The 10,385-nt window shown below is 46.5% G+C and overlaps 3 protein-coding genes across 3 annotated transcripts in view; 2 read left to right on the forward strand and 1 right to left on the reverse strand.

The window, feature by feature from the left end:
• Nucleotides 1-1,302, forward strand: part of ankfn1a (ankyrin repeat and fibronectin type III domain containing 1a) — a 74,569-nt gene extending 73,267 nt beyond the window's left edge. Inside the window, exons 24-25 of the mRNA XM_084567521.1 lie at nt 1-145; nt 513-1,302. The exon at nt 1-145 is cut by the window's left edge and continues 622 nt beyond it. Of these exons, the coding sequence (XP_084423647.1) occupies nt 1-129 (129 nt within the window). The 3' untranslated portion in view covers nt 130-145; nt 513-1,302. The remainder of the gene's footprint in view (nt 146-512) is intronic.
• The window catches only part of LOC311504239 (microfibril-associated glycoprotein 4-like), a gene marked incomplete at its 5' end in the record, with an annotated part of 417,732 nt that overhangs the window by 183,414 nt on the left and 223,933 nt on the right, over nt 1-10,385 (reverse strand). The window lies entirely within an intron of this gene.
• On the forward strand, nt 7,621-9,271 carry nog3 (noggin 3). Its single transcript, XM_084567111.1, has one exon. The coding sequence runs from the start codon at nt 7,905-7,907 to the stop codon at nt 8,574-8,576; it is 672 nt and encodes a 223-aa protein (XP_084423237.1). The 5' UTR covers nt 7,621-7,904; the 3' UTR covers nt 8,577-9,271.

Genomic DNA, 10,385 nt, shown 5'->3' on the forward strand with positions numbered 1-10,385 from the left:
GCTGGGGGCGTGTCTGTGATCGTGTCTGGTGGCGAGGGGGAGGAGCCAGAGGGAGCCGCCGCCCAGGATGTGGACTCTGATGACCAAACCAACGCCCAGGTGTCAGAGATACTCAGCAGCACGCTGTAGGAGGAGCGTCACACACGTAGGTGGAAACAAAGGGTTAAATGATTTAACAGAATTAAATACATCAACATGTTTCAGACAAACCTGAACCAATCAGAATCCAGATCTGAATCAGCTCCTTACCTCCACTACAGCCTCCATGTTGTCTTCTAAAAGTCATAATTTAACTTTTAAGATATTGTTCAGGAGCAGGGAGGCCTGACCTGGAACGAGATGTAAAGATCTGATTTATACCTGACGTTAGTTCTGATGTGTCTCAGACCAGATCAGACCAGATCCGTGTTCACACCTGGACTTTAACCTGGACTCTGATCTGATCACCAGGATGTTCTTCAGTCCTGCAGCATCACAGGTTTTAACTCCAGCTCGTCTCTTTGTGTCTCTAGTGGTGATTGGCCGGTCCTCCCTCCGACCTCCGACCTCGGCAGACTGTAAACCAACCTAAAGTTGCTGGTTCAACTCCAGGCCTCAGCCTCAGAGCCCATGGCGTCGACTGTTACAAAGAAAATAATCAATGCAAGAAACCCAGAAACCCAGCACTGCTTCTGTGACAGGAACTTTGCACACGACTCTGTAATGTCGACCAAAACAAAAGAAAGAAAGAAAGATTTTAACCCCCGCCCCCGCCGCATGGTTCCTCCTCTACTTGAAGTGAATGTACAGTCGGTCTGTTAGTTCGTGGTCTCCTGTGACGATCGTCGTTATTCAACCACTGTTGCTCTGAGCTGCTCCCGTCCCATCCTTGTGTTTTAATTTAAAAAGTAAAAAGTCTATCTATATATGAGTATATATATTATTCCCTGCCTCAAGTCACTAAACCGACCGCAAGAAACCTTAAAAGTATTTTTGTACTCTGGGTTTTAAAGACGTCTTCTTTTACCTGGAATGCTGAAGATGTTGGCATGAAGTCGTTTGTTAGTTTTTCTGTTGTGGACTAAAGCTTTGTGTCCAGTTTGTGCCTCCTCCGGGTTCAGCATGACGGTGTCTGGGGGTCCGGGTCCTGGTCCGGGTCCTGGTGCAGGTCCTGGTCCGGGTCCGGGTCGGGGGTCGGACCCGACGGTGTTCGTGTTGTGTCGCTGTGTCGACTTCCGTCTCAGCTTCATCCACAGTTCTTGTTCTCGACGGCTGTGACTTTAAAACATGCACCAAAAACTACAGCAGCTCTCACACACACACACACACACACACACACACACACACACACACACATATATATATTGATATATATTTATATATATTTATATATATATATGTGTGTGTGTGTGTGTGTGTGTGTTACAGACTCTTCAGACGTATGCACAGTATTTTAAACGTGCGTTTTTAATGTTTGCACATAGCAATTATGGAATAAAAGCTAATTGAATATTTGATGCACGTGGGCATTACCTGTGGCAGCTTCTCTCACGGATGATGATGATGATGATGATAATGAAGACGTACGAGGCTTCTTCTGACTCAGCTTTACAAACAGACCGATGCACTAAATATTCTGCTGCACTCGATCCACACACTGATCAGTTAGAGGAGGAGCTCCATACCAACGTCATGTTCAGGATGAAGCTAGCAGTTAGCCTAGCTTAAAATGACTGTCTAAAGATCACGTATCTAATCTGAGCTAATTTAGTGTAATCTGGTCTAATCTAATGTGATCCACATTCTAACCTGATCTGATTTAATCCAGTCTACTTTAATCTGGTCTAATCTGTTGTTGTGATGCTCAGATTGTTTGAACTGCTCAGAACCACCATCACTGTTTCCTGTATTTATGCTAAGCTAGGCTAACGGCTAACAGTAAAGTCTAAATGAAGGAACACCTCCAGCAGCTTATTTCAGTCATGATTCTGGTATCAGGTTCCTCGTGTAACGTCAGTAAACTTTTCATTTAAAACACTTAAAAGTCTTTTAGTGAAAGTTTATTCAACGTTTTATTTTTGTAGCCGTCAGTCGAGATGAAACCCGACGTTGACGTGATGTTCAGCCTCAGTAGAAACCATCTGTCGGCTTCAGCTCCAAACATAAAACACGAAGCTGCAGCCGTTCACATTTCAGACCTCCACCTTCTAGTTGGCGCTTCACGTTCTGAGGCTTTTATTTTGAAAGGTTGACCACCTGAAGCTTCAGCCTCTTCTATTTATTTCTTTGTCTTCAGCCTCTAGACAAACGTCTCAGTCTGTATATTTTTGCATCAGTTATTCACGTCGACTCCTGAATTTATTTATTTGCAGCAAAAACGACAAAATGTTTTTGTTTTGTTTTTTAAGGACTGCTCCGTGTTCTGATGCATTTGGACGTTTTTGCATTCTCACATGGATGGATGTATTTTACCAACTGAAATAAACCTTGTCTCATGTGGATGTTGTGCACCTGAAGCTGTGTGACTTTGTCTTTTATCTGTCGGCTACGTTGAGATGTTTCAGGTGGAGGTGAATCAGAGCGTCAGCGGCTGTTTTATGGTTGGTTTTTATATTTTTACTCTTCATCTTCACCACCAGCAGACCTGATCCTATCTGCCTCCATCGTTTGGGATTCATGACACCATCGTTCTTCAAAAACTATTACCTGAGTAAATAAATGTTCACTCTGCAGCTTCTTTATATCTTTATTTCTGAAAACATCAACAACTCAGCGTACCCAGAGTAGTCTGGGATGATTTAGACGTCTCAAGAGGAAGAAACGTTTTGAATCACTGAGTCCTTTTATTAAAAAGCAGTTCCATGAAGCAGAGAGCCCGTAGACCACTTCTTTCTTTCTTCTGATGAGTTTATCAAGCAGATAAATCATCTTTGGACGGACGGATGTGTCTCTGGTCTCGGTGAGTTCAGCCTGTAGGTGTCGGAGGAATCTGCTGCTCCTGAGCTGCAGGCCGAGCCGGTCGACACGTGGGAGGGTGTGAACCAACTGGAATCTCACACCACCGCTGGACGGGGAGTTTTCCCACCGGAGCATTTCAGAGCGTCGGTCCAAGCCACAGGAATCGCTGCTGAAACTCTTCACACGACGACGGCTCTGGAAACACAACGATCCAGGTCTGGAGTCCGGCCGAGAGCTGCAGGAGGAAACTAACAGAGGAGCTGAGAGCTCCAGAGAAACATCTGCTTATTTCACATCTACATGAACATGAAATGGTTCCATCCAGAAGTTTAAATGAAGTTTGACAAAATGCAAAACTACATTTATTGTTTCCTTTTATAACCAGAGACCTAATTAATATTGTTAATACACAAACATGCTTCCTAATTAATGCTGGAAATTACAATAGAGTCCTTAACTCTTTAAATACATTTAACAAATGACCAGTTATTCTCTCTGAGATCATTTTAATACGTTCATTAAATATGTGCAGGTTCAAAGTGTTTGCTGAGCTTTAAACACGCTTTTATTTGAATTGGCTGGTTTTAAATTCTTTGTTTTAATGTTAACTGCTGCTACGCTACACAAGTACAAGTACACTTGCTAAAAGTATATTTCCTAGAAATAAAAATGTACACCAGTTTGTTTAAAACAGCTAACTGCTGCTAGCAGCAGCTAGCGATTAAACCAGAGCTAACTGCTAACACACAGTGAGAAATCAAATTTCCTACAAGAAAAATGTAATTTTATTATTACTGTCCATGTTATACATACAGTGAATATGTAGTCTGCATTTAAACATCATTTTATTTGCATTGGTTTGTTTTAAACTAGTCGCTCTTTGTTTCTTGCTAACTGCTGCTAGTAACTGCTGCTAGTAACTGCTGCTAGTAGCTAGCAGCTAAAGATGAAACCGTTGCTAACCACTAACCCACAGTGTGACGTCTAAGTACATGTCAGCTTTATTAAATATATGTTTACACGTACGATAAAATGTGTTGTCTGCATTTAAACATAATTTTATTTGCGTTAGCTTGTTTAAAACGTGTCCTCTCGCTTATTAATATTTCTTTGCTTCCAGCTAACTGCGGCTAGTAGCAGCTAACTGCGGCTAGTAGCAGCTAACTGCGGCTAGTAGCGGCTAGCGAAGAAACAAGAGCTAACCGCTAACACACGTCATCAGAGCTAAGTAAGTCAACTTTAATGTCCATGTACATACAGTAGATTTGTTCTCTATATTTAAACATATTTTTTTATTTGAACTGGTTTGTTTTAATCGTGTCTTCTCTTGTTATTATTTGTGTCTTGCTAACTGTCGTTAGTAGCAACTAGCAATGAAACCAGAGCTAACTGCTAGCATGATCTAAGTATATTTCTGTCAGCTAAGTTGTTGGCTATGCTGACATATACTATGAATTACTTTTTTTTCTATTTAACCAGGATGTTATTTGCATTGTCTAGTTTTAAACTTCTCCTGTCAGTGTTTAAAATTCTTAGTTTCTTGCTAACTGCAGCTAATAGAAGCTAGCGAGGCAACCATTGCTAATGGCTAATCCACAGCATGAGATCTAAGTATATTTTCTAAAATAAAAAATGTAATTAGCTTTTTTGGGCATGTGTATGTGAATCATTCTGTCCTCTGCATTCAAACATAATGTTAACTGTTTAGTCTTGTTTTAAACTTTTCCTGACACTTTTTTTTTTCTTGCTAACTGCCGCTGGTAGCAGCTAGCAATGAAACCAGAGCTAACTGCTGCTGGTAGCAGCTAGCATTGAAACCAGAGCTAACTGCCGCTGGTAGCAGCTAGCAATGAAACCAGAGCTAACTGCCGCTGGTAGCAGCTAGCAATGAAACCAGAGCTAACTGCCGCTGGTAGCAGCTAGCATTGAAACCAGAGCTAACTGCCGCTGGTAGCAGCTAGCAATGAAACCAGAGCTAACTGCCGCTGGTAGCAGCTAGCATTGAAACCAGAGCTAACTGCCGCTGGTAGCAGCTAGCAATGAAACCAGAGCTAACTGCCGCTGGTAGCAGCTAGCAATGAAACCAGAGCTAACTGCCGCTGGTAGCAGCTAGCATTGAAACCAGAGCTAACTGCCGCTGGTAGCAGCTAGCAATGAAACCAGAGCTAACTGCCGCTGGTAGCAGCTAGCATTGAAACCAGAGCTAACTGCCGCTGGTAGCAGCTAGCATTGAAACCAGAGCTAACTGCCGCTGGTAGCAGCTAGCATTGAAACCAGAGCTAACTGCTAACCCACAGATTGAGATCTAAGTGTATTGATAGAGGAACCAGTGTGATAATGTTTTAGTTTAATCAGTAGATGTTCTTGTATTCTGCCAGGTGCCGTGTTCATTTATAATTCTCTCGTTTGCTGGTTTTCCATCCTTCGTTCATACACGAGTTAACTTTAACTTTTTAAAAGTCTCTAAACAGTTTTGCTGCTACAGTCAACAGAGCAGCGTCCAAACTGTCTCGAGGCCTTTCAGGGTTGAAAACATTACGTCACATTCACTTATCATCAAAAGCCTCGTAGCACCATTAGCATTCTGCACAGTTTCCATTTAGCTGCAGTGTTTTCTTCTTTCCACCACAGACACACACGTCCACATGGTTCGAATCACGTTCTCCTTTGATTTTCCAGAGCGGGCTGCGATTCAGCGGCGCTCCCTGAATATAACGTTAGCGTAATCTTAATAGTGAATCAGACGGGCCTCCCAGGACGAAAGGACAAACAGGACGGCTGCTGCGTTCGTGACCCGGCCAGATAAAGACGCTGTTTGTTGTTGGTGTAATTCAGAGGCTTTGATGGAGAGACGGCCGGAGCAATTTGGACGCTCCATTTGGGTGAGAAGGCTTCAAGGTGGCGGAGAGAACCACACAAACACAGACACCAGCGACCGTTCACCACCGCCGACCACGACTTATCGTCCAGAGAGGTCCAATCTGAGTCTCTCTGGACAGACGAGACGTCCCAGGACAGACAGATGTTTGACCAGATGTTACTCCAGCTTACGTCAACCCAAAACACAAAACAGACACAAAACAGACATTAATTTATCATTTAATCAAAAAGTAATTGATTCAACAAAGTCTTTAAAGCATGAGAGACTCTTCAATCCTCTGAAAACATCCCAGAACCAGTTTCTACATCTACAGAGTGACTCTGGCTGCAGGGCCCCTTAAACCCAGTCTGACGTAGACCAGATTCCCCTGTGGCCCCGTTCTTCAGGGCGCTGATATGGAAGTGAAGGATAAAAGGTTTACAAAGAGAGAGGAAGTCTTATCTGAGCATCGTCTCTCCGCCACTTCCTCTCCACACAGATATGACAGTTTAACGGCGCCCGTCACACACCGTCACATCAGCCAGAAAATTACCCACAATACAGCAGGAGCCGGAGGGCAGCAGAGGTCAGGAAGAGACGACCGGGGGGGGGGGAACACAGTCTGGGTTCTTCTTCTACTGCCTCATTGTGGCAGAGCAGCGTCTGAACCCAGAGTCTTTACATGAACATGATCCTTAAATAGAGTTATAACAATTAATGTGTTTACTGATATTAATGATTTAAACTGCTTTAAAAGTCCAGGACCTGTTGGTCCAGGGTCCGGTCCAGGGTCCGGTCCAGGGTCTGGTCCAGGGTCCGGTCCAGGGTCCGGTCCAGGGTCTGGTCCAGGGTCTGGTCCAGGGTCCGGTCCAGGGTCCGGTCCAGGGTCTGGTCCAGGGTCTGGTTCAGGACAGTCGTGTCTTTATCTCGCTGCATTAGTCGTTATTTTATCAGCCTCATAATTCAACATTTACAACGTTCACATTCCAGCGTTTTTCTTTCTGACTCTCTGACTCTGTGACTCTGACTCTGTGACTCTGACTCTGTGACTCTCTGACTCTGTGACTCTGTGACTCTCTGACTCTGTGACTCTCTGACTCTCTGACTCTGTGACTCTCTGACTCTGTGACTCTCTGACTCTCTGACTCTGTGACTCTCTGACTCTCTGACTCTCTGACTCTGTGACTCTCTGACTCTCTGACTCTCTGGTTCCTTATTGGCTCCTTTAATCCACGCTGAGTTAATGTGAGGAGATAAAACCGATTCATGGACGATCTCTGGATGATCTGATGACTGGACAGACGTCTGCTCTGGTTCTTCTTCTTCTTCTCTTCAATAAATAAAGAATAAAACTGAAGCTCAGCAGACACACAATACAACACACAATACAACACACAATACAACACACAATACAACACACAATACAACACACAACAACAACACTTTATCTCCATCTGTCTCTAATCAGCTCCTTTTTAATTTGATTCTAGTTGATCTCTGATTCTCTGATCCAGACTCCACCTGTTCTGTCCTCATCATCATCATCATCATCATCATCATCATCATCCTGTACATACTGTGTGTGTGTTTCAGAGGACTGGGTGGGTGGGGAGTATATCTGGATATCTGGCTGCACTCAGAGGAGACTTCAGTTTGACTTCAGTTTGGCACCAGAGGACCAGAGACCAGGGGACCAGAGACCAGGGGACCAGAGGACCAGAGACCAGAGGACCAGAGACCAGGGGACCAGAGACCAGAGGACCAGAGACCAGAGGACCAGAGGCGGTACACCAACATGCGGACTCAGAGCACTGACCTGCGGGGCGCGGAAGGGAGAATCTCGGGGCTGAGTGTGAGCCTCCTCCGGTAGGGAGTCTGGACATGGACTGTGGAGCTAGGCGGGGGGGTCTCTGTCCTGCTGCCTCCCTCCTCTCTGACTGAAAGCTGCTGAGAAGCTTCGGAGCGTCGTTCCTGCTCCGGTGAGCCGTGCGTCCTCTGCGCGCTCAGGTTTGGATACGCAGACAGTCCGAGGGAGACCCGGGTCCCTGTGCTCATCTCTGGGGGGTTAACCGAGACTAGAATCTGACCCGGGACCCGTACAGAGGACATGGATCACTCCTGCTGCCTGCTGGCCGTCTTCATGCTCGTTCTGTCTCTGGGTTTGGGGATAGAGGACGGCGTGCGCCAGCGCTACTTTCTCCTCCGGCCCATCCCCAGCGACACTCTGCCCGTGGAGGCCCCGAAGGAGGAGCCGGACCCGGCGCTGGACCCCAAGGAGAAGGACCTGAACGAGACGGAGCTCCGGACCGCCCTGGGGAACCACTTCGACCCGCACTTCATGTCGGTGTCAGCGCCAGAGGACAAGCACGCGGGGAGCGAGGACGCGTGGGACTCGGACCTGCGGCAGAAACCGTCTGGAGCGATGCCCAAGGAGATCCGGGCCATGGAGTTCGAGGTGCAGCCCGGGAAGAAGCAGAAGCCGAGTAAGAAATTCCGGAGAAGGCTGCAACTGTGGCTGTGGTCTTACGCCTTCTGCCCGGTTGTTTACGCATGGAACGACCTGGGCAGCAGGTTCTGGCCGCGCTACGTGAAGGGGGGCAGCTGCTACAATAAACGGTCTTGTTCGGTCCCTGAAGGGATGCTCTGCAAACCTGCCAAAGCGACTTACTTTACGATCCTGCGATGGCGCTGCCTGCAGAGGAAGGGGGGCCTGAAGTGCTCCTGGATACCGGTCCAGTACCCCATCATATCAGAGTGCAAGTGCTCCTGTCCGAACTGAGACCAGAACCAGACCAGAACCAGACTCTGAGTGTTACTCTCATACATTTAAAGACTGATCCTGTGTCTGTGGACCTCAGGGAGAAGAGGAGTCAAACCTGGACTCACTGAGAGGGACTGAGCTGTGGACCTGGTCCCTCATATCTGGACCGGATCCGATGACTCAGACTGGGTTCTCCTCAGAGACAGAAGGTTTCTGAGTGGACTCTGAGGATCATCGTAGCTCTGGGTTGCTGGTTCAATCCCCGACCGACATCGTTTCTGCTGAACTAAAGCTCGACTGTGACTCTTTAAAAGAAACCAACTTTACTAAAACTATCAGAAATAAAAACCTGCGTGGTTCAGATTAACCAGTTCTCTTTAAACGTTCTTCATGTTCTGTCTGAGGTTTAAATACCTGAAATGATTTTTATTTAAACTGATCCTGAGAAGAGTCTTCCTCCTCTGAGGCTGGTGGGTCCTGGTTCAGTGTCTGATGAACAGAAGGCCTCAGTCAGAGTTCATCTAGAACCAGAGAAGAACCAAACTCATCTGGACTAGATGTGTTTGTAGAAGACGTTCAGCTCTGAATGATGGAGGAGAGTCTAGGTTTTTATCTGGGGGGTCTAGACTCTAGTCATGTTGCTGTTTAAATGTCCAGATGAATTTGTCTCATCTTTGGTTTCTGGATGAACCTGGAGGACTGAGAACCTTCACAGGTGGGTGGTGGGGTGGGTGGGGGGTGTGGGTGGTGGTGGGGTGGGTGGGGGGTGTGGGTGGTGGTGGGGTGGGTGGGGGGGGGGGTGGTGGTGTCCTCCTGAAGCTGACAGATATTCACCTGACACCATCGTTCCTGTGTGACAGAGCTGATTTAAAGTCTGATGTTGTAGAGACGTCTGAGTCAAGACAGACTGGACGTCACACTGAGACGTCTCAAGGTTTTCACCGTGGTGCGAGGAGACGGAGACCCGCCGCCCGGCCCGGCTGACGCCACCGACCCCCCCACCCCCCCACCCACCCACCACCTCCACCCCCGTCCACCCACACGTCACAAATCACAGCAGAGGACGTTTCACCTCCTCCTCAGTCAGGTTAGATCAGAGACAGAGTTTAAAACAGTTCTTCTTCAGGTCGTCTTCTCTGGAGTCACAGCTGCTGAAGAAGACTTGACTCCAGAGACACGACACTGTTGATGAAGGTGGTTTTAATTACGTTTCAGATAAAGATGAGTTTGTCCCTGTGTCTCCACCCGGTGTCCACATGTGTCCCCAGCCAGCGCTGAGATCTTCTCCAGGAGGATTTAAAGTTAATGACTCTGCTCCAGTAAACATCCTGCAGGGTCAGTCAGGTAGTGTGGGCGGAGCTTAATGTGGCGATGGACAGAGTCTTGACCTTCATAAAAACACGACCTGGCTGCAGATTCATGGCGTTGGGTTCGTCCTCCGACGGGGAGACTCCTCCGGTCCAGACAGACGGGGTGGGGTAACCCCAGACCACCGGGGTGATGTGGAGGAGAGACATGAGACTAGATTATTGTTTCCATCATGTTTTGTTTCTTCTTCTGTGGTTTAATGTCGTCATTTAGTAAAGTAATAAACATGTAAGATAACGTAGCATGTCATATATTTTCTGTTGGTGCAGACGTCTAGATATCTGTGATGCTAACATTAGCTAGCTAGCAGTAAAGAATGTTTTAGATGGAAAATCACCAAATAAGCTTCATCCTCAGAGGACCATGAACATCTGAATTACATTAAATTAGTCGGCAGGATTCATCATCATGAACGTCTCCACAGTTTTTACTTTTAATTGGATAAAAATTTTACTTAAT

Source organism: Chelon labrosus (genome assembly GCF_963514085.1).
Source record: "Chelon labrosus genome assembly, chromosome: 19".
In the NCBI taxonomy this organism is placed as follows: Eukaryota; Metazoa; Chordata; class Actinopteri; order Mugiliformes; family Mugilidae; genus Chelon; species Chelon labrosus.

Excerpts from the sequence above, each read along its gene's own strand:
- nog3 (XM_084567111.1), top strand. The coding sequence starts at position 7,905 with ATGGATCACTCCTGCTGCCTGCTGGCCGTCTTCATGCTCGTTCTGTCT.